We start from the raw sequence: 25000 nt of genomic DNA, 5'->3' as shown, positions 1-25000 counted from the left end.
CGCCATCTGGTATCACTTTACATACCATAAGACTGAAAAAAGAAAACGACACCGAAATCTGTGAGGACCTTAACCCAAAACACGACGAAGTATATCGTACTCTTAACAAGACAGAAGAGGCGAGCCCGGGAGCTAGCGCTCCACACACACACACTCACCCACAACCACTATTAAGCAAATAGGTCAGAAGGCAATTTGATTAAAATACAGATAAACAGGCAGAGATACAGTAAAGGAAATGCCAATGGCTCTGATAACACACACACACACACACACACACACACACACACACACACACACACACACACACACACACACACACACACACACACACACACACACACATACACACACACACATATATACACACACACACGCACACACACACAGACACACACACACACACACACACACACACACACACACACACACACACACACACACACACACACACACACACACACACACACACACGGAAATTCTTTTACATGCTAATGGCGGGATTATTCTAACGAGGTGATTTGAAAGGAAGAGAAGACTCCAGCAGTTGATACGAGGTCCGGTAGAGGGAGAGAAAATATCTCAAGAAAAAAAAAAAAAAATCAGAACCCTAATTTTCAGAACAAAAACACTCGACATGTTTACATTTGACATGCAAAACATTTAGGCTAACTTAGCAGCGTAACCTAACTTGGGTAAACCTTACCTTACCTAGAATACCGTAGCCCTCCCTTAATGTAGGTCAAAATATTTCCCCTTCCCCCCCCCTCGTCTATCTCCCCCCCCCCCTACCTCCCCCCTACCTCCCCCCATCTCCTGGAAGCAATTTGACATGAGACACAGATGCCTAACTAGCATCTCCAGAGAGAAAATTGTCGTAACCTTTGAATTGTGTTCACTTATTGAGGAAGACTCTCTCTCTCTCTCTCTCTCTCTCTCTCTCTCTCTCTCTCTCTCTCTCTCTCTCTCTCTCTCTCTCTCTCTCTCTCTCTCTCTCTCTCTCTCTCTCTCAGCGGCTCGCTACAGCATTTAAAGGTCATTGGGTCTCTATTAGGCTGAAATAAATGTCAACTGAACGTTGATGGCCCTTTGGTCTGTAAGATTAGGGGGAAGGCATTGAAGACACCTTTAAAGGTCTCCCGCCTCGTATTGGTGGGCCTCGTTAAGGTCAGCTGGTAAATATAAGATTCACTGCAAAGTTTATTTGATTGTGTTACTTTGGTTGCGCACCAGACCTGGTAACTAGGTAATGGTCATCTAGGCACTCTAACGACCCCCTGTCTTGATGACCCGAGGCGCTGATTGTCTAATACAGAGCTCCTGGGGACTAATGACCCCCTATAAACATTACCTAGACACTAATGACCGCCTCTAAATTACAGCAGGAGGGATCATTAAATCCCCCCTCCTCAAACTGTCGCCCAGTACGGACTCATCAACACCGCCTGAGAGAGAGACACACACACAGTGTAATTGAAAGATTTAGATTCTCTTCATTTACCGAAGAGCGGAACTCAGCCGTAATTAAGATATCTTAATCTTGTCAGATGGTATTGGGGAAGACTTAAGAGATCACTGAGGCTGTGTGATCATAAAGAAATGTTATCTTACCCTTGATAACACTTCTGGATATCATCTGGGTATTGATGACACTTAAAAAAATGGAATTTGAGCCTTGGGTCAAAATTGTGTAGGTATTGTATTCAATACAAACAATATCGGTTGTTTAGAAGATTTTTGCACCAATTTGCGAGATTAGGTTGTTCAGGACCCGCGTGCGGTCGCCCTCGCACGCACGCACTATCCCCTGATACATGGCTTGCTACACTATATGCTATATAGGCCTATAAGAGATATATAAACTCTAGATGATTATTGCGCGCATTTCTTCACTCCAGGAGACTCGAACCCGTGACCCCACTGAGGGCCATCCTTCCCGGGATCCCAGAAGTGAAGCTCCCGCAGATTCCAGGATTCCAGGAATGGGAATATGCCCAGCTAAGCCTCACTCACCAGTCAGCCAGTCTTAAAAGCTTTACTCTGTTCCGTGTTCCGGAAGTTATCCTTATGGCTAAGTCTAAAATGTGTAGGTGGGCGGGTTAGGTGGGTTAGGTGGGTGGGGGGTTAAGGTGGGTGGGGGGGGGGGTTAGGTGGGTGGGGGGTTAAGGTGGGTGGGGGGGGTTAGGTGGGTGGGGGGTTAAGGTGGGTGGGGGGTTAAGGTGGGTGGGGGCGGGTTAGGTGGGTGGGGGGGTGGGTTAGGTGGGTGGGGGGTTAAGGTGGGTGGGGGCGGGTTAGGTGGGTGGGGGGTGGGTTAGGTGGGTGGGGGGTTAAGGTGGGTGGGGGGGGGGTTAGGTGGGTGGGGGGGTGGGTTAGGTGGGTGGGGGGTTAAGGTGGGTGGGGGGGGGGTTAGGTGGGTGGGGGGGTGGGTTAGGTGGGTGGGGGGTTAAGGTGGGTGGGTGGGGGGGTTAGGTGGGTGGGGGGGTGGGTTAGGTGGGTGGGCGGTTTAGGTGGGTGGGGGGTTTAGGTGGGTGGGCGGGTTAGGTGGGTGGGCGGTTTAGGTGGGTGGGGGGTTTAGGTGGGTGGGCGGTTTAGGTGGGTGGGGGGTTAAGGTGGGTGGGCGGTTTAGGTGGGTGGGCGGTTTAGGTGGGTGGACGGTTCAGGTGGATAGATAGTTCAGGTGGATAGATAGTTCAGGTGGATAGACGCAATGTGTATATCTCGATATAAATATACTTCCCTATCGTTACTTACCTCTCAGTAACTTACAGGGAGGAGAGCTCTAGCTCCCCATGCCACCACCTACACCTGCCTGGAGAAGAGAGGGGAGAACGATTGGGCACAAACATGTGGTGCCTCACACAGGTGTGTTACAGGTGTGTGTGTGTCCATTCTCATAATGTCACCTTCCACTGACCTCCTCTCTACATCTCCTGCCCTTCTCTCTTCCACAACCCCCCCCCCCCACTACCCCGCCCCACCACCCACCCTCGTTGTCTCAGTACTCCTCTACCCATCCCCCACCTACCCTCATCCCCCCATCTCCTCCCCCTCTCCTACCCTCCTAACCCCCAACAGCATCAGCCTCACAAAGGGAGGCAAAAATGTGTTCACTTGTTCGAATGACTACAACAATCCTTCGTGCCTTACTCTTCCACAGTATCACCCCTTCTATCCCCCCCACACATTCGAACACCTCGTTCACACATTCGGACACCTCGTCCACACATTCGGACACATCAAGAATTTGTTTTGATATTTACAATTATTCTTTCGGTGAGGACTTGGTGTGATCTAATATGTGCTACTGGCCATAGCGTCGACGCTCTGCAGACATTGTTAATGGATTGTTGTTAAGGGATGAGATCCAGTTCTTGGGCCCCGCCTCTCAACCGTGCAGTGACCAAGCGTCCGAATCCTCGGGATTTTGTATTACCTACACTTGGAATCGTTTATTTATTACCAGGTTGGTGTGTGGCATTCAGATTAGGCCGTCCTCATAAACAAAGGCTAATTGCTCGTTAACCTACCTGCCAAACTCCCTGTTTATGAATGAAAAACGGTTTACACACGACTCCCAACTGATGAGGCCCGAACACTTCAGGAACAAGTGCTTCGCTCACGTTCTCTGTTCGAATCACAATGTTATAAATGTTTCATCCACGTGCTTCAAATACAAATAATCGCCAACTGAACCTAAACACCTAACCTAACTCTATATAGAATTGTAATGTATAATAATATTAACTTATATATGAGAATAAATCAATTTTTAATACACAGTATGTTAAAATTGCTGAATGCATCTAGGGAAGATGGCCGCCGCTTTAACCAGCCTAATAAATAGATAAAGGAATGCTATAGACTCGCTTCCCAGGTCACCAGCTGTCCTCATATAGGGAAGACCAACCCCGGGGTGGAGAGACACTATACCAGAAACTCTATACCACTTACGGGCTATTCATGCCCGTGCCACCTCTCGGGTGGCTTAATCTTCATCCATCCATCAATCAACCTCGTTTAAGGAGAAGGGTGGAGACGGCGTGCCAGCCCGCCTGGCGCCCTCCACCACCATCACTCAACCTGGTAAATAGGAATGTTCCTCTCGCGGTATCATATATACGGGCTCGCCATAGCCTGTGCTACACGGGCTCGCCATAGCCTGTGCTACATGGAATTTTTTGTTCCAGGTAGCGAATCTTTAACAACAACAACATCTCGCGGTATATATAATATTTTGTGCTTATGGTTTGATATCTTAATGCGAGTCACTTGTTAAGTGGAGGTTATTAGGCAGCCTGGCGGCGTTACCGCTGTTGTAACGAGTGCTTTGGGTAATATTGGAGGGGGGGGCGGCCGTGTGATCTCAACACACGGGGGGTGTACAAACGGCAACCCGTTCTCGCACTTTCGTATAGTCAATATTGACTTATTAAATACGTGCATATGTGACATACTAAACATACTAGTTTACCTTGAAAAGCTTCATAGAAAACACCGACCTTACCTAACCTTCTTAGTATGTTAAGGTAAGCATCTTATTGCTTCGTAATTACAATTATTACTTAACCTATTATAGGTTAAGTAATAATTGTAATTATTATAGGTATAGGTTAAGTAATAATTGTAATTACGGAGCAATAAGATGCTTATCTTAACATACTAAGAAGGTTAGGTAAGGTCGGTGTTTTCTATGAAGCTTTTCAAGGTAAACTAGTATGTTTAGTATGTCACATATACACGTATTTAATAAGTCAATATTGATTGTAAGAAAGGGCAAGAACGGGTTGCACAGGGGGGAGGTGTAACCCCCTGCTAGCATCATGAGAGGTGTAGTCTACACTGACTCGTCTACACTGACAGGTGTAGCCTGTGTCTCTGTGTATATACACTGAGAATACACTTCAGGGCGTATTACGGGCTATTCATGCCCGTGCCACCTCTTGGGTGGCTTAATCTTTATCAATCACTTCAGGGCATAACGAGAGGACATGTAAATGAACAAATCCACAAGGGCCGTGACGAGGATTCGAACCTGCGTCCAGGAGCATACCAGACATCCCAGAGCATCTGGGATGCTCCCGGACGCAGGTTCGAATCCTCGTCACGGCCCCTTGTGGATTTGTTCATTTGATGCATCACGTTAGTGTGATCTCTGTGTGTGAGAGGACATGTGTGGCAGCTAAACACTGGGTTGAGCCTCTGAGAGAGGAACTAGACGAGCAAATATATATATGGCTGCCTCCGTCACAGAATTACAAGCAGAATTACGAGTCATAGTAGAGAACCAACAATTCAAAACGCGCGGCCCAAGAACTGTGAGCCTCGACCCTGCAAATTGCCCATGGTTGTAGAAAAACTGCAACAAACAGAAACCCCTCCATCCCTCACCCCCCCTAAGCGCTTGAGTTTGTCTTGAGCTCCGTGATATAAGCGTGCAAGACTGCACACACTCACTTAAACGCTGCTCCAAGAAGCCCTTAACTGGCAGTTAAGTTGACGGTCCCGGCACTAAACGCCTCAACTCACTAGCCAGGCGTGAGTTGAGGCGTTTCCCCCCATCTGGGAGGAAAGTTAAGATCTAAATTAGCTTAGGAAGCAGCTGTTAATTCTCCCGAAATTTGTTTCAGGCGTAAAAATGTTGATTATTTCTTTGGAGTCGAACTCCCTGTTCGGACCAGGTCCTGCTGGTCTTGTAAGTACGTGTGTGTGAAGTATACAAGTTGTATACTGTAAGGCACAAGTACAGTTAAACTGAGATCAACATTTACAGGTACAGGTAAAGTTACAGGTGCTGGTACAGAGGAGTACATGGGGGGTGGGGGGCAATGAGTGTACAGGCGCACATACAGTTACTAATACAGGCTCATACAAGTACACACATTAATGGCCGAGCATGAGCAGTATGAAATACAGCTACAGTACCTTGAGTTACTACAGCAGGTAAGGATAAAGCAACACACACACACACACACACACACACACACACACACACACACACACACACACACACACACACACACACACACACACACACACACACACACACACGCACATACACACACACACACACACGCACACACACATAAGGGGGCGCCTGATGGCTGAGTGGACAGCACTCAGGACCCATAATCCTGAGGACCGGGGTTCTATCCCCATCGATGGCGGAAAACAAATGGGCATAGTTTCTTTCACCCTGATGCTCTGTTACCTAACAGTCCTTGAAAGAACTCGTGAAGATGGCTGAAGCTGCTAGTACACTACAGCTCTCTCTCTCTCTCTCTCTCTCTCTCTCTCTCTCTCTCTCTCTCTCTCTCTCTCTCTCTCTCTCTCTCTCTCTCCACTACTCGTTCGTCTTTGGGCCACCCTATGTTTAACACTTCTTCAATCTCACTCTCCCTGTCAATTTATCACTCTCTTCCCCTCCCTTGCACTCGCCTATTTCCCCTCTCCCTCTCTCTCTCCCTCCATCACACCCTCTCCCTCCCACTATGCCTGAGATACTAAGCTTCCATCGCCATATTCCACTTAAGCAGTGAGGTTCCCAGGCACCGTGCCCTATCACGCTCTTGTTTGTTACTGGCGCCAGAGTTACCACCCCGCCACCGTCGGTATGTCTAGCCGAGAGAACGGGGCCAGGAGAACGGGGACAGGAGAACGGGGCCAGAAGAACGGGGACAGGAGAACGGGGCCAGGAGAACGGGGACAGGAGAACGGGGCCAGGAGAACGGGGGCCTGGAGAACGGGGCCAAGAGAACGGGGCCAGGAGAACGGGGCCAGGAGAACGGGTCCAGGAGAACGGGGCCAGGAGAACGGGGCCAGGAGAACGGGGCCAGGAGAACGGGGCCAAGAGAACGGGGCCAGGAGAACGGGGCCAGGAAAACGGGGCCGTTCTTCGGTAGGAGTGAGGGTCGCTGGCCCTTCACCTCCGCGTGTTCTACTGCCCAAACCAGGGCTATAGATTCCGGATATAACAACTCCCATGTTATTTTGTGCTAACCAACTCTGGGTGACAGTTCATAGCTGTTCTTGACAATAGAGTCTATGCATGGAATATCAGAGCGCCTAATGTTCGCACTATTCACAGAGATTGTATTCACACTGCGTCCTGTAGAATGTATTCATAGTGGGTCCTGGGACATAGATATCCTGCCTCACAGGGGGGGGGGCTATTGCTGATACTCTACTGATGAGGATGGGAATGACAGTCGATTGCAGCGGGAATGGTTGAATATGGAGGTTGTTAGAGTTCATTCCTACTTAATGCAAGAGAATGGAACTGTGGGCCAGGGGGAAGGGGTCCTACTGTGGCCCCTGGAAAAGTGGGCCGTACGGTGAATAGGGGTGAAGTAGGCCACATGAAAAGTCAGGAGAAGGGCAATAAGTGTGGTGTAATAGTGTCCGTGAGGAGACACCACACAGCTGGTGAAGAATATGGTGACCTGGTAACAGCAGCTTGAATTCTTGCCCGACAAATCTGAGAACGTTCAGGTATAACGTAAGTAAGACCAGCCCTTAGAGTGTGCAGCGCCTGAGAAGAGGTCACATAAGTTCCCAAATGAGTTAAAAGAGGAAATATAAACAACTTTGTAAGAGTAGAGATATGGAAGGAGACATATTTAAGGGGTAACTCAACACAAGGCTTCAAAGATGCTAGCGATACAGGCCACCGGGGATAAAGGAATAGAAACCATTTGTTCATTATGCCTTTGTTTTCCATTCCTCTTATTCGAACTCCTCTTATTCGAACTCCTCTCATTCGAACTCCTCTTATTCGAACTCCTCTCATTCGAACTCCTCTTATTCGAACTCCTCTCATTCGAACTCCTCTCATTCGAACTCCTCTCATTCGAACTCCTCTCATTCGAGCAGTTCGAATGAGAGCTATGAGGCGGCCCCGGGAGCTGCAGGACAACTGTGCAAGCACACAAGCACATACAGAACAATCCCCCTTGCCCCCCCTTGAAGGAAATACGACCCGGTTGTGACACCAGAACAAGCAAGGTGACGACCACAACAACTGTATGGGATAAAAGGTGTTTGCCCTGAGAAGATGTCACCTTGCATACTCAAGGAGACAGTAAAAGTACTATTTAGCTCCTCTCTAGAAAACCGAGTACTTCCGTAATCTTGGAGAATGGTTAATGTACAGGAAAAGGAAGAGATAAGAACCAGTGAACTACAGACAAGTATCATTAACAACTATATCTTACAAGTTACTAGAGAGACTGAGCAGGTTATAATAACATTTAACACACATCCAATTTTTGTCTCCAAACAACAGCACTTATGTAACTTCTACTTCAAGTCATTACTTACTTGAAGTAGAAGTTACATAAGTTTAGTACCAGGATAACAGAGCAGACTAATGCTGGTAGCATGTGGCCCGCTGCTCAGCGTCCATGTTGCCCTCACAAGCATAAAAGACCCCTTGAGATACCTATAAGTAACCTATGCGAGACCAACTCCTGACTATGCAGTCTCGCCATGGAACCCGCACCTGAAGAAAAAAAAACACAAGACAAAGATAGACAAGGCCCGAAAACACGAGAAAAAGACCAGAGATGTCCTAAAAGTAATTTAGAACGAGTGACAGAGACGGAAGCTGGACACACAGATCAATCAATAGAAAGAACTTTATTGTAAGAGTTGCAAATATATATTAAATTAAGAAATTATTACCGATAAATTGTTACGATAACTTTAAATGGAAACATGATATCAAAAACGAGTGAATAGAGTAATTGCAATGGTCCTGGTGATCAATAATCGGGACTTAATAGCCGATCGTTGACCTTGCAAATTACATCTAATCAAGGACAGCTAGCGGACACTAGAATTCAACAGGACCGAAACTAAAATTCCATAACGTAGTGTCTGTAGCCTCGGGGACCCTCGTGGGGGTAGTAGCACTCTACGTTGCAATTCTTTTGACTATGTCGAGGTACAGTTGACTAGAGCGCGTCTGGGAACACCCAGCGCATGGGTTCGAAGCCTTATCAGGGCTCCTGTGGATTTGTTCATTGGTTGTCTGTTGTCGCAGTGTGTGTGTGTGTGTGTGTGTGTGTGTGTGTGTGTGTGTGTGTGTGTGAGGCTGGTGACTTGCGAGGAAGTGTGTGACAGAGAGACTCAGAGTTACTGGGGCTGTCACAAGGCTGAATATTCCTCCTGATAATCCCGAACTGAACTGGTGCAGTTGACCAGGCGATAAATCCCCTTCTCTGATTGGTTCACACGCTGCAGTTGCCAGCGTGTGAACCCACAAGGTGGGACTTCGCGCCCCACAAGGTGTCCGCGAAGCCCACAAAGTGTCCGCGAAGCCCACAAGGTGTCCGCGAAGCCCACAAGATGTCCGCGAAGCCCACAAAATGTCCGCGAAGCCCACAAGGTGTCCGCGAAGGCCACAAGGTGTTCGCGAAGCCCACAAGGTGTCCGCGAAGCCCAAAAGAAGTCCGCGAAGCCCACAAGGTGTCCGCGCAGCCCACAAGGTGTTCGCGAAGCCCACAAGGTGTCCGCGAAGCCCAAAAGAAGTCCGCGAAGCCCACAAGGTGTCCGCGAACCCCACAAGGTGTCCGCGAAGCCCACAAGGTGTCCGCGAAGCCCACAAAGTGTCCGCGAAGCCCAGAAGGTTAAAAAAATACTTCGAAATATTTCCCTTTTTTTTGTTATTGTTAATCAAAGAAGATGGACTCGTGACCCTTGAAGGGGAGACTACTTCCTTCTCTTATACTGTTAGCTGTTTGGAGGAATAATCATCAGAAGCGGGAGATCTATTGCACAATATATATGACCTCAATCCTATCGTGTTATTAGCAGATTTGACTTGACTTCGTCAATATGTCACTCCATCAACAACGCAAGTTGATTGATGGCTTTACTGCAGAGGGTCATACTCTTTGATAATACAAACGTTTGCGATTGGTTAGAGGATTTTCGTAGGTGCTTTCTTATTGGTTGATGACACAACTGGAGCAAGAGGACTCGTTAAGTATGTAATTCAGTGGAGGGTTTTCTGGCTGTCACACTGATCGCGGTGATTGGCTGTTGAGTCCTGTTCAACAGCCAATCAACTGTCAACAACCGCGAAAATTTCGCGGTCAACGACCGCGAAGATGTTCCGGCCTGTCACGCTCGCTTTATTTAACAATAAAATTAAGTCTTGGAGGTTTTAAAATTAAGTCTTGAGGGTCTGCCCACTATTCACAGGTGTCCAATATCACTTTATTACAAGCCTGTTGAAGTATTGGCCTGTGTGTGGGGGTGTATTTACTATTTGTGTCTGCAGAATCGAGCGTTTTAGCTCTTGGACCCCCGCCTTTGTAGCCAATCTATTTTTCCTCTATTATGTCTTCTACATATATTTCTCTCTAAAACACACATCGCCAGGAAGCAGCCCGTAGCAGCTGTCTGATTCCCAGGTACCTATTTTACTGCTACGTAAACAGGAGAACCAGAGTGAAAGAAACTCTGCCCATTTGTTTCTGTCTCTGCCGGGGATCGAACCCAGGCCCTTAGGACTATACACCAGAGCGCTGTCCACTCTGCCGCGAGGCCTAGTGGAGAATAACTACAACAACAATAGCTACAGCAGCAACAATAGCTACAGCAGCAACAATAGCGACAGCAGCAACAATAGCTACAGCAGCAACAATAGCTACAACAGCAACAATAGCTACAACAGCAACAATAGCTACAACAGCAACAATAGCTACAGCAGCAACAATAGCTACAACAGCAACAATAGCTACAGCAGCAACAATAGCTAGAACAGCAACAATAGCTACAACAGCAACAATAGCTACAGCAGCAACAATAGCTACAGCAGCAACAATAGCTACAACAGCAACAATAGCTACAGCAGCAACAATAGCTAGAACAGCAACAATAGCTACAACAGCAACAATAGCTACAACAGCAACAATAGCTACAACAGCAACAATAGCTACAGCAGCAACAATAGCTACAACAGCAACAATAGCTACAGCAGCAACAATAGCTACAGCAGCAACAATAGCTACAACAGCAACAATAGCTACAGCAGCAACAATAGCTACAGCAGCAACAATAGCTACAGCAGCAACAATAGCTACAGCAGCAACAATAGCTACAGCAGCAACAATAGCTACAGCAGCAACAATAGCTACAGCAGCAACAATAGCTACAGCAGCAACAATAGCTACAGCAGCAACAATAGCGACAGCAGCAACAATAGCTACAGCAGCAACAATAGCTACAGCAGCAACAATAGCTACAGCAGCAACAATAGCTACAACAGCAACAATAGCTACAGCAGCAACAATAGCTACAGCAGCAACAATAGCTACAGCAGCAACAATAGCTACAGCAGCAACAATAGCTACAGCAGCAACAATAGCTACAGCAGCAACAATAGCTACAGCAGCAACAATAGCTACAGCAGCAACAATAGCTACAGCAGCAACAATAGCTACAGCAGCAACAATAGCGACAGCAGCAACAATAGCTACAGCAGCAACAATAGCTACAGCAGCAACAATAGCTACAGCAGCAACAATAGCTACAGCAGCAACAATAGCTACAGCAGCAACAATAGCTACAGCAGCAACAATAGCTACAGCAGCAACAATAGCTACAGCAGCAACAATAGCTACAGCAGCAACAATAGCTACAGCAGCAACAATAGCTACAGCAGCAACAATAGCTACAGCAGCAACAATAGCTACAGCAGCAACAATAGCTACAGCAGCAACAATAGCTACAGCAGCAACAATAGCTACAACAACAACAGCAATAACTACAACAACAGCCATATATCCAGCACACCTTTAAGTACATATCCTCCGCTCCTGACAGTATATATATATATATATATATATATATATATATATATATATATATATATATATATATATATATATATATATATATATATATATATATATATATATATGTATATACATTCTGAGGGAGAGTAAGGTGGGGTCACTCAGCATGCAAGACTCTCCCCTCTCCCTGCTCACTGTAACGTGACCTGCCTCTCCCGTGAGTTCCTCTCCAGTGCCTCTTCCTCCTCTCACCCCTCCTCCCTTGTCTCTACATGACCTGTGACCTCTCATAGAGCTGAGACTCTTGAAACTTCCTGCATGACCTTCCTCTCATAGAGCTGAGACTCTTGAAGCTTCCTGTATGACCTTCCTCTCATGTCTCTTAAGAGACTCTTAGAGGCTCCCTACAGGGCTCTTGTGACCTTCGTCTTGAATCGTGTTGTTTCAGGTCATTTGTGCGGCGGTGACGTGACTTGCTGTAGATTCTTGTAGAGGGGGAGTTGACCCCCAGGTCACCGTAGTGTTCCGTGGTACATTGTGACCTCCAGTAAGCCGAGGGCGACCTCCAGTAAGCCGAGGGCGACCTCCAGTAAGCCGAGGGCGACCTCCAGCGTCCGAGGGCGACCTCCAGCGTCCGAGGGCGACCTCCAGCAACCCGAGGGCGGCCTGTCAGGGGGGTGTTAGTGGGTGCTTGGGGCTGTCACCTTCATGCCCTTTACGACCTCTTATCTACCCCCATCCCTTCCGGTCTGGCCTCTTGGGGCTCTTCTTCCCCATTCTTCACATTTCTTCATCTGTTTCATTCTCTCCTCCTTAAACCATGAGTTTATGCCTCCTCTCTTGCTTACTCATCTTCTGACCTTTCTCTCTCTCTCTCTCTCTCTCTCTCTCTCTCTCTCTCTCTCTCTCTCTCTCTCTCTCTCTCTCTCTCTCTCTCTCTCTCTCTCTCTCTCTCTGCTGCTCCTTTGTCTTTCTTTGTTATTCTAAGTCTTCCTCTGCCCGCCTGTTGCTTCTCCTTCATCCTGTCCATCTTTCTCTTGCTTCTCTGTTTATTACTTTCACTTGTATTTTTTTTTACGTTTGGTTTTCTTCCAGGTTATCTGTGTCCTGTCTTACCAATATAGTGGACACTGTCCTCGTCTACTGTCTGATATGGGTGGACACTGTCCTCGTCTATTGTCTGACAGTAGCGGACACTGACCTCGTCTTCAGTTAGACGAAAGAACAATGAGCTCTGATCAATTGGTTTGTGGTGTCCATCCTACGAGGTAAAGAAATGTCCTGGTGAACCGAGAGAGAGAGAGAGAGAGAGAGAGAGAGAGAGAGAGAGAGAGAGAGAGAGAGAGAGAGAGAGAGAGAGAGAGAGAGAGAGTGACAGAGAGAGAGGCAGAGAGAGAGAGAGTGACAGAGAGAGAGAGAGAGAGAGAGTGACAGAGAGAGAGACAGAGACAGAGATAGAGTGATAGAGAGCTACAGATCGAGAGAGTGAGAGTGAGTGAGTGTGGCTAGCTACGCCCCACACAACCTCTTAGTGCGTCCCCATTACCCCCCTTCAGTAAGGGCTTCCTTCCCTGGGGTTAATGACCGTCTTAATGGTCCCCCCTTAGGCCAGTCTCAAGCCTCCCTGAGCATATTATGTATTATGAAGGCTGCTCAGAGCCTCTCTGGGAAATGGCACACACACACACACACACACACACACACACACACACACACACACACACGCACACACACACACACACACACACACACACACACACACACACACACACACACACACACACACACACACACACACACACGTACGTAAGAAGATACATATACAGGACCTGAGAGGATAATATATAGGACCTCAGAGGAAGCCAAGAAAACCATGTTAAACTACCTTCCGGTAAACTACCTTCTGGTAAACTACCTTCCAGTTAAACTACCTTCTGGTAAACTACCTTCCGGTTAAACTACCTTCAGGTAAACTACCTTCCGGTCACAACAAGGAAATTTAATGTGTAGAGAAGTGGCGTCCCCTTCACGGTGGGGGGAAAGTTGAGGAGAAAGTTGAGTCCAACACTCCACAACTTTCTCTCTGGCCGCCAGGCCTCCGGCGCCAGGCCTTCCCTACACGGGTGACCTGAGTTGATGACTGGGTGAGGGTATCCGTCTGTCTGTCTCATCCGTCTGTCTGTCGCACCCGTCACCCTGTTTCATCCGTCCCTCTGTCGCACCCGTCCCCCTGTCGCACCCGTCCCTCTGTCGCACCCGTCCCTCTGTCGCACCCGTCTCCCTGTCGCATCCGTCGCCTTGGCTCATCCGTCACCCACGGGCTTGTGTGACGTCCATTATAAGATTCCAATGGGTAATTTGTCGCTTTAATATCGATTGCTCTGTCTATCTAACTCTCTCTCTCTCTCTCTCTCTCTCTCTCTCTCTCTCTCTCTCTCTCTCTCTCTCTCTCTCTCTCTCTCTCTCTCTCTCTCTCTCTCTCTCTCTCTCTCTCTCTCTCTCCTTCGCCAGGAGAGGCTCCCTGTGCTGAAGGCTTGGCATATTCTTACCCCAAATCCTGTAGTAGAAAAGATCTGGGACGTGAGGCACCCTAAGCTCCCTCACCCCTCAGTGAGCTCCCCTCACCCCTCACCTAGCTCCCCTCACCCCTCACTGAGCTCCCCTCACCCCTCATTGAGCTCCCTCACCCTCAGACCTGACGCACTCTCTGAGGTCTCTCACCCTTGCTAAACCCTCTCTCTTTAGCCTCTTCTCTCTTGTCTCTCCTCTACTTTCTTTTTCCCCTTTTTTAAACCTCTCGTCTTTTTGTCACGCTCCTCTATTCCCTTTCCCCTCACCCTTCTCTTCACCCTTTCTCTTCTACTGTTCCCCATCTTTCCCCTCATCTTGATTCAGCATTCTTGAGGCCTCCCTCCCTTCTTGCGACCCTTCTCCCTCTCCCTTTTAAGGCTTTTGCTTACCTCACCTCTCCCTTACTTTCCTAAAACTCTCCCTCATCTCTCCCCCATCTTCCCTCATTCACCCTCTCTCCCTCACCCGTACCGTTCTGCTGGGCCATGATGTTATGATCCGACGGGGGTATGGTAGGGTACTGTAAGGTACTGTAGGGTACTGTAGGTTACTGTAGGGTACGGTAGGGTACAGTAGGGTACGGTAGGGTACTGTAGGGTATGGTAGGGGTACGGTAGGGTACTGTAGGGTATGGTAGGGGTACTGTAGGGTACGATAGGGTACTGTAGGGTACTGTAGGGTACGGTAGGGTACTGTAGGGTATGGTAGGGGTACGGTAGGGTACGATAGGGTATGGTAGGGGTACGGTAGGGTACGATAGGGTACTGTACGGTACGGTAGGGTACGGTCAACGTTTCCATCTCTCCCATTGGCTTCAACTTTGTACTTTTGGAGACGGGCATTTATACTGTTAATAACTTAAGATATCTAATAAATTAGTTCCAGCTAATAAGGCAGCTGTACACACACACACACACACACACACACACACACATACGTACGCACGCACACACACACACGCACGCACGCACGAGGGCATACTCGCATCATTTGAGTGCTAACCCCCCGTAGCACCATTAAGGCTGACATCCCCGTACTTTACATAATCCACCTCGCCCTTACACTCGGGTGACATCCTAACTTTAGCCAGCTGGTGTTCGTAAGTGTGTGTGTGTGTGTGTGTGTGTGTGTGTGTGTGTGTGTGTGTGTGTGTGTGTGTGTGTGTGTGTGTGTGAGTGTTAAAGCCATACATACACATCCGAACACAGTTCATCACAACTGAAATATATCGTTAAATGCATACCTTAAGTAACATATATCTGTGAAATATGAATGTGCAAAGTTGGAGCCCAAAAGGTTTGGGTCTAGCTTCATAAAACTTGCAGGGTGACGTGTGTAGTAGGAGACTGTCATAGACGGGTCGGGGTCTGCCCCCCATTGCCCATCTTTAAGGAGTGTCGGCTCCCATGGCGACCCCTCTCATCTTACCTGTTGGTCACCTTCAGTAAGACGACCCCCAACATGCCATGACCACCACATAAGTCATCACTTGGACCATTTGGTTTGATGTGTAACAAATACCTGGAACACTGTATGAAAATATGTTTAGAAGTCTGGGAATTCATCTATGGTGGCTATATGGATCGAAATTTATATATATATATATATATATATATATATATATATATATATATATATATATATATATATATATATATATATATATATATATACATATATATATATATATATATATATATATATATATATATATATATATATATATATATGTATAGGGAAAGAGAGTTGGGGAGTAACTGCATTACAACAAAGTTTAGACAGTGGCAAGGCTATATAATATTTTCCTCTGGATGTGTAGGGTCAGGATAATCCATTGAGAGAGAGAGAGAGAGAGAGAGAGAGAGAGAGAGAGAGAGAGAGAGAGAGAGAGAGAGAGAGAGAGAGAGAGAGAGACAGAGACAGAGAGACAGAGAGAGAGAGAGACAGAGAGAGAGAGAGAGACAGAGAGAGAGAGAGACAGAGAGACAGAGAGACAGAGAGAGAGAGAGACAGAGAGAGAGAGAGACAGAGAGACAGAGAGACAGAGAGAGAGAGAGACAGAGAGAGAGAGAGAGAGAGAGAGAGACAGAGACAGAGAGAGCAAAAGCAAGAGCGTCAGAGGCAGAAAATAATTCATAACATCACAAAAAAATATATATATAACATTTTCATTCGCTGGAGCTGAATACAAATGTTCCGTTTTCTAGCAGTCATAAAACACCTGGCCATTCAGGTGTACACAAAGCCCATCTTTCTTCTCTTAACAAGCAAAACTGGAAATAAATGATCGGGGCCAATATTTACAGTCTGACATTGTAAATTGGTAACGTTATTCACGGCCCAGTATTGAAGTGAACGACCTGCCTGGAACAGTACGACACAGAACGACCTTTCTTCCTCTATTATTGAAGAGTATGACTCCAACACGACCCAATTATTGAAGAGAATGACCCCAAACGACCCAATTATTGAAGAGAATGACCACACACGACCCAATTATTGAAGAGAATGACCCACACGTCCCAATTATTGTAGAGTATGACCCCAAACGACCCAATTATTGAAGAGAATGACCCCAAACGACCCAATTATTGAAGAGAATGACCCACACGTCCCAATTATTGAAGAGAATGACCACACACGACCCAATTATTGAAGAGTATGACTCCAACACGACCCAATTATTGAAGAGAATGACCACACACGACACAATTATTGAAGAGAATGACCCACACGTCCCAATTATTGAAGAGTATGACCCCAAACGACCCAATTATTGAAGAGAATGACCCCAAACGACCCAATTATTGAAGAGAATGACCATCAACACGTCTCAATTATTGAAGAGAATGACCATCAACACGTCCCAATTATTGAAGAGAATGACCACCAACACGTCCCAATTATTGAAGAGAATGACTATCAACACGTCCCAATTATTGAAGAGAATGACCATCAACACGTCCCAATTATTGAAGAGAATGACCATCAACACGTCCCAATTATTGAAGAGAATGACCACCAACACGTCCCAATTATTGAAGAGAATGACCATCAACACGTCCCAATTATTGAAGAGAATGACCACCAACACGTCCCAATTATTGAAGAGAATGACCATCAACACGTCCCAATTATTGAAGAGAATGACCCCAAACGACCCAATTATTGAAGAGAATGACCATCAACACGTCCCAATTATTGAAGAGAATGACCACCAACACGTCCCAATTATTGAACAGAATGACTATCAACACGTCCCAATTATTGAAGAGAATGACCACCAACACGTCCCAATTATTGAAGAGAATGACCCCAAACGACCCAATTATTGAAGAGAATGACCCCAAACGACCCAATTATTGAAGAGAATGACCCCAAACGACCCAATTATTGAAGAGAATGACCCCAAACGACCCAATTATTGAAGAGAATGACCACCAACACGTCCCAATTATTGAAGAGAATGACCCCAAACGACCCAATTATTAAAGAGTATGACCCCAAACGACCCAATTATTGAAGAGAATGACCCCAAACGACCCAATTATTAAAGAGTATGACCCAGATGTTAACTGTTAACCCCAAAAGCTCTGCGCTTGTACAAGAGTTACGAGAGCAGCTCGTGGAACAAGAGTGTAGTCGTTAGTGGGTTGTATAATTGTATTACGAAAAGGGCCATTACGATAGCTCCCTTTTATAAATTCTGGCTAATTTGAGCCCTATTTTGTGCTGTTTTTGATGGGCTATTGTCTCCATTTCTATAGCGGCTGGGATGTTTTGTAGTTTTTAATTTTTTTTTTTGCTTGGCATTCTGAAATGTGGGTTCTTGTTATTGTCAAATAATCCTGCCAGACTTTGTCTATTTATCCGTGACGCAATTACTTGTCGTTCGGTCTGTGTGTGACGTCAGCTGTCAGATTGTGACGTGGTAACATGTGAGTGGCTCCTGGCGTTTGACGTCACGTCTCTAGATTGTGACGTGGTAACATGTGACTGGCTCCTGGCGTTTGACGTCACGTCTCTAGATTGTGACGTGGTAACATGTGACTGGCTCCTGGCGTTTGACGTCACGTCTCTAGATTGTGACGTGGTAACATGTGACTGGCTCCTGGCGTTTGACGTCACGTCTCTAGATTGTGACGTGGTAACATGTGACTGGCTCCTGGCGTTTGACGTCACGTCTCTAGACTGTGACGTGGTAACATGTGACTGGCTCTTGGTGCCTGACGTCACGTCCCTAGACTGTGGCGTGATAACATGTGACTGGCTCCTGGTGCCTGACGTCACGTCCCTAGACTGTGACGTGGTAACATGTGAGTGGCTCCTGGGGTCTGACGTCACGTCTCTAGACTGTGACGTGGTAACATGTGACTGGCTCCTGGCGTCTGACGTCACGCCTCCAGACTGTGACGTAGAAACATGTCTCTGGTAGCCACAACATTGCCGTAACCCTCTCGGAAAGTGCCAACGTGGCTAGCAATCTACATAGGAGGATGGAGATTGAGATAGACATAATTGAATATGACCTAGACGTGTGTAAGGCCACTGGGCTCCTCCCAACCTCAACTCTCACCCTTCAATACTTCTACTCCAATTTCCTAGAGTGCTCGGGGACCCCAATTTTTATATCAATATCTCTCATGATATTTCCTGTTGGGAAACTCCTTTTTTCCTCTTATTATTATTATTATTATTATTATTATTATTATTATTATTATTATTATTATTATTATTATTTAATTCTAACACTCTCTAGTAATCACTGATAATTTTAATCTCATTTTGAAGTTCAAATTATGAGTAATTATTCTTTGGGTAATTAATCACTATACAGAGAGGGATTAATATATATGTGTCTGAGAGAGCAAGATAAAGAGAGAGAGAGAGAGAGAGAGAGAGAGAGAGAGAGAGAGAGAGAGAGAGAGAGAGAGAGAGAGAGAGAGAGAGAGAGAGAGACAGAGACAGACAGAGACAGACAGAGACAGAGAGAGAGAGATGAATTATGACCCATAAGAGCAGTAGCTCCAACACTGTCTTACAGAGAGAACCTACAGCCTCTTATGGAAGCAAAGAGCCTCTCAGCGAGTCTAAAGCCTCTCGAGCGAACCAGGAGCCTCAAAGGAGAGTCTAATTCAGACCTACTGACCCAAAATTGGATCCCGGGGCGACGTGAGACTTCGGCTTCATTGATATGTGATGCGCATACGAAGGCCGGAAACCTTTTCCGACCCCTCTTAAAATTAAATATATTTTACCCAGGAAGGATTCGGGGTTATCTGCGGTGCGGTGGGTTGAAGAGGGTGGGCTCGAGAGTGGGGCAGTGGGTTCGGTTGGGTTCAAAGTGGGTTATGTTGGGCAAATGGGTTCACTGAGGTGGGTGGGGGTTTAGTTGGCCGGGAGATACTTGACTGAGAAGACATGGGCTGGTTAGTCCGATGAGAGGGTTAGTAGACTGAGGTAGAGATATCCTGGGTGAAGTGGACTGGTGATAAAGCCCTGGTACTGTTAGTAAGACTGAGTCATTAAGGTCTTGAAGCCCCTGTTACTGTCAGTAAGACTGAGTCATTAAGGTCTTGAAGCCCCTGTTACTGTCAGTAAGACTGAGTCATTAAGGTCTTGAAGCCCCTGTTACTGTCAGTAAGACTGAGTCATTAAGGTCTTGAAGCCCCTGTTACTGTCAGTAAGACTGAGTCATTAAGGTCTTGAAGCCCCTGTTACTGTCAGTAAGACTGAGTCTTTAAGGTCTTGAAGCCCCTGTTACTGTCAGTAAGGCTGAGTCTTCAAGGTCTTGAAGCCCCTGTTACTGTCAGTAAGGCTGAGTCTTCAATGTCTTGAAGCCCCTGTTACTGTCAGTAAGGCTGAGTCTTCAAGGTCTTGAAGCCCCTGTTACTGTCAGTAAGGCTGAGTCTTCAAGGTCTTGAAGCCCCTGTTACTGTCAGTAAGGCTGAGTCTTCAAGGTCTTGAAGCCCCTGTTACTGTCAGTAAGGCTGAGTCTTCAAGGTCTTGAAGCCCCTGTTACTGTCAGTAAGGCTGAGTCTTCAAGGTCTTGAAGCCCCTGTTACTGTCAGTAAGGCTGAGTCTTCAAGGTCTTGAAGCCCCTGTTACTGTCAGTAAGGCTGAGTCTTCAAGGTCTTGAAGCCCCTGTTACTGTCAGTAAGGCTGAGTCTTCAAGGTCTTGAAGCCCCTGTTACTGTCAGTAAGGCTGAGTCTTCAAGGTCTTGAAGCCCCTGTTACTGTCAGTAAGGCTGAGTCTTCAAGGTCTTGAAGCCCCTGTTACTGTCAGTAAGGCTGAGTCTTCAAGGTCTTGAAGCCCCTGTTACTGTCAGTAAGGCTGAGTCTTCAAGGTCTTGAAGCCCCTGTTACTGTCAGTAAGACTGAGTCTTTAAGGTCTTGAAGCCCCTGTTACTGTCAGTAAGGCTGAGTCTTCAAGGTCTTGAAGCCCCTGTTACTGTCAGTAAGACTGAGTCTTTAAGGTCTTGAAGCCCCTGTTACTGTCAGTAAGACTGAGTCTTTAAGGTCTTGAAGCCCCTGTTACTGTCAGTAAGACTGAGTCTTCAAGGTCTTGAAGTACCCTGTTACTGTCAGTAAGACTGAGTCTTCAAGGTCTTGAAGTCCCTGTTACTGTCAGTAAGACTGAGTCTTCAAGGTCTTGAAGCCCCTGTTACTGTCAGTAAGACTGAGTCTTCAAGGTCTTGAAGCCCCTGTTACTGTCAGTAAGACTGAGTCTTTAAGGTCTTGAAGCCCCTGTTACTGTTAGTAAGACTGAGTCTTTAAGGTCTTGAAGCCCCTGTTACTGTCAGTAAGACTGAGTCTTCAAGGTCTTGAAGCCCCTGTTACTGTCAGTAAGACTGAGCCTTCAAGGTCTTGAAGCCCCTGTTACTGTCAGTAAGACTGAGTCTTCAAGGTCTTGAAGCCCCTGTTACTGTCAGTAAGACTGAGTCTTCAAGGTCTTGAAGCCCCTGTTACTGTCAGTAAGGCTGAGTCTTCAATGTCTTGAAGTCCCTGTTACTGTCAGTAAGACTGAGCCTTCAAGGTCTTGAAACCCTGTTACTGTCAGTAAGACTGAGCCTTCAAGGTCTTGAAACCCTGTTACTGTCAGTAAGACTGAGCCTTCAAGGTCTTGAAGCCCCTGTTACTGTCAGTAAGACTGAGCCTTCAAGGTCTAGAAGCCCCTGTTACTGTTAGTAAGACTGAGTCTTCAAGGTCTTGAAGCCCCTGTTACTGTCAGTAAGACTGAGCCTTCAAGGTCTAGAAGCCCCTGTTACTGTCAGTAAGACTGAGTCTTCAAGGTCTTGAAGCCCCTGTTACTGTCAGTAAGACTGAGTCTTCAAGGTCTAGAAGCCCCTGTTACTGTCAGTAAGACTGAGTCTTCAAGGTCTTGAAGCCCCTGTTACTGTTAGTAAGACTGAGTCTTTAAGGTCTTGAAGCCCCTGTTACTGTTAGTAAGGCTGAGCCTTCAAGGTCTTGAAGCCCCTGTTACTGTCAGTAAGACTGAGCCTTCAAGGTCTTGAAGCCCCTGTTACTGTCAGTAAGACTGAGTCTTCAATGTCTTGAAGCCCCTGTTACTGTCAGTAAGACTGAGTCTTCAATGTCTTGAAGCCCCTGTTACTGTCAGTAAGACTGAGTCTTCAATGTCTTGAAGCCCCTGTTACTGTCAGTAAGACTGAGTCTTCAATGTCTTGAAGCCCCTGTTACTGTCAGTAAGACTGAGTCTTCAATGTCTTGAAGCCCCTGTTACTGTCAGTAAGACTGAGTCTTTAAGGTCTTGAAGCCCCTGTTACTGTCAGTAAGACTGAGTCTTTAAGGTCTTGAAGCCCCTGTTACTGTCAGTAAGACTGAGTCATTAAGGTCTTGAAGCCCCTGTTACTGTCAGTAAGATTGAGTCTTCAAGGTCTAGATAAGGTGTTCATGTTCTCGTAAGAACATAAGAACAAAACCAATGGAGAATAACAGGTATAAAGATGCTATACAATAAGTATGTTGAATTACTGCTAGGTTTATTTTCTTATAAATAAAATTTACCTTGTGTGTGTGTGTGTGTGTGTGTGTGTGTGTGTGTGTGCGTGTGTGTGTGTGTGTGTGTGTGTGTGTGTGTGCGTGTGTGTGTGTGTGTGTGTGTGTGTGTGTGTGTGTGTGTGTGTGTGTGTGTGTGTGTGTGTGTGTGTGTGTGTGTGTGTGTGTGTGTGCGTTTAGAAGTTTACATTAAAACTACGAGATGTTTGTTTACAGTGATGACGTCAACAAAGAGTCCGGTTACGTCAGCGACGTTGCCACTTCTCCTGCTGTACCTGCTGCTTTGCCTGCGACCCAACGTGGCACAGCAGTACATGAATAGACTCGAAGGTAAGATGCCTTAAGTACTTCATTACATTAGGAGAGTAACCGACCTAAATAATTTTTTGTAAATAACCTCTGTGACGTCAGATATTATGACCACATTTGAGGCCCATCTACGGGTGACATTGAAATTTCAGAGATTGGAATCAGTGGGTATTTATTTCAAGTTAATCTGCTTTGATCTATATATGTATCCTTACCTAAGTCTTCTGGAACACATACGACACTGGTTTTAGTGTTTCCGGAGATGTGTCATTCAGGAGGGGCGAAACACATATCGACCACCGCAGGCTATGTTGTGCAAGAATGTTGAGCTCTTTATGCAACATATGCAACAAGACTACAGCCAACAACAACAACAACAAAAGAACACATACAACCAGAAGAAGATCCCATGCAACGATAACGAGATCTTATGCAACACAATATAGCAATACAACTATGCAATGTTGCTATACCAACGTTGTTTAAGATAAGCAAAATCAAAGGAAATGTTTAATAGTGGTGATAGACATAGACATGAAACGTTCTTCTCTATCTCTCTTACACACACACACACACACACACACACACACACACACACACACACACACACACACACACACACACACACACACACACACACACACACACAGGGGCCTCGTAGCCTGGTGGATAGCGCGCAGGACTCGTAATTCTGTGGCGCGGGTTCGATTCCCGCACGAGGCAGAAACAAATGGGCAAAGTTTCTTTCACCCTAAGTGCCCCTGTTACCTAGCAGTAAATAGGTACCTGGGAGTTAGTCAGCTGTCACGGGATGCTTCCTGGGGTGTGTGTGTGTGGTGTGGGGAAAAAAATAATAGTAGTTAGTAAACAGTTGATTGACAGTTGAGAGGCGGGCCGAAAGAGCAAAGTTCAACCCCCGCAAAAACACAACTAGTAAACACAACTAGTAAACACACACACACACACACACACACACACACACACACACACACACACACACACACACACACACACACACACACACACACACAACCGTCACCTGTTGATTGACGGTTGAGAGGCGGGACCAAAGAGCCAGAGCTCAACCCCCGCAAACACAACTAGGTGAGTACAACTAGGTGAGTACACAAACACACACACACACACACACACACACACACACACACACACACACACACACACACACACACACACACACACACACACACAAGTTTAGAACTTCATTCAGAAACCTAAATGAGGAAGCTTTTAGGGCGCTTTACACTGCCTACGTGAGACCCGTCTTAGAGTATGCCGCGCCATCATGGAGCCCCCACCTGAAGAAACACATAAAGAAACTGGAGAAGGTTCAGAGGTTTGCGACGAGGCTTGTCCCAGAGCTACGAGGGATGGGATATGAAGAGCGGCTGAAGGAACTGAACCTTACGACACTAGAGAAAAGAAGGGAGAGAGGAGATATGATAGGGACATATAAAATACTCAGGGGAATTGACAAAGTGGAAATAGATCAAATGTTCACACGTAATAATAACAGAACGAGGGGACATGGGTGGAAACTGGAAACTCAGATGAGTCACAGAGATGTTAGGAAGTATTCTTTTAGCGTGAGAGTAGTAGAAAAATGGAATGCACTTGGGGAACAGGTTGTGGAAGCAAATACTATTCATACTTTTAAAACTAGGTATGATAGGGAAATGGGACAGGAGTCATTGCTGTAAACAACCGATAGCTAGAAAGGCGGGATCCAAGAGTCAATGCTCGATCCTGCAAGCACATATAGGTGAGTACATATAGGTGAGTACACACACACACACACACACACACACACACACACAACCTCTCACAAATGGAGTCACTCTCTTAGAAACTATCTTAGCAAGACTCCTCCACCTCCTCTTTCCTCTCCCGGCCCAGCGAACTAGGCAATTTATCTATTAACGAGAATCTAACGAAACAGCCAATCAACGAGCGGTTAATGAAAATCGTGCGTTTGAAGCTCAAAATTAATTTCCTCGTTAACCTTAAAATAGAACTCCATCTTCCCCTCAAATACCGAGAATTAATTAATCTGGCTACGAAAACGCTAAATATATGTAAGCTTAATTTTACTAGCCAGACAAGTCCATTATTTTGGTCCAATAGGCTGATGACGGGCTGGTGAAGAAAGTGTATTTGCAGTGAAAATGAATTGCAGTGAAAGTGTATTTGCAGTGAAAGTGTATTTGCAGTGAAAAGTGTATTTGCAGTGAAAAGTGTATTTGCAGTGAAAGTGTATTTGCAGTGAAAATGAATTGCAGTGAAAA

At 46.3% G+C, this 25000-nt stretch overlaps 2 protein-coding genes across 2 annotated transcripts in view; both read left to right on the top strand.

Moving 5' to 3' along the window:
• The window catches only part of LOC123751494 (uncharacterized protein CG3556), a 98362-nt gene that overhangs the window by 31508 nt on the left and 41854 nt on the right, over nt 1-25000 (top strand). The window contains exon 2 of the mRNA XM_069301337.1: nt 22605-22718. Coding sequence (XP_069157438.1) covers nt 22607-22718 — 112 coding nt within the window. The 5' untranslated portion in view covers nt 22605-22606. The remainder of the gene's footprint in view (nt 1-22604; nt 22719-25000) is intronic.
• LOC138350410 (uncharacterized) lies at nt 17158-17544 on the top strand. Its single transcript, XM_069301043.1, has one exon. The coding sequence runs from the start codon at nt 17158-17160 to the stop codon at nt 17542-17544; it is 387 nt and encodes a 128-aa protein (XP_069157144.1).

The sequence above is a fragment of the Procambarus clarkii genome, chromosome 45 (assembly GCF_040958095.1).
Source record: "Procambarus clarkii isolate CNS0578487 chromosome 45, FALCON_Pclarkii_2.0, whole genome shotgun sequence".
NCBI classification, from domain to species: Eukaryota; Metazoa; Arthropoda; class Malacostraca; order Decapoda; family Cambaridae; genus Procambarus; species Procambarus clarkii.
Note: the sequence above shows the minus strand (reverse complement) of the source record. Positions and strands in the feature narration are given on the sequence as shown.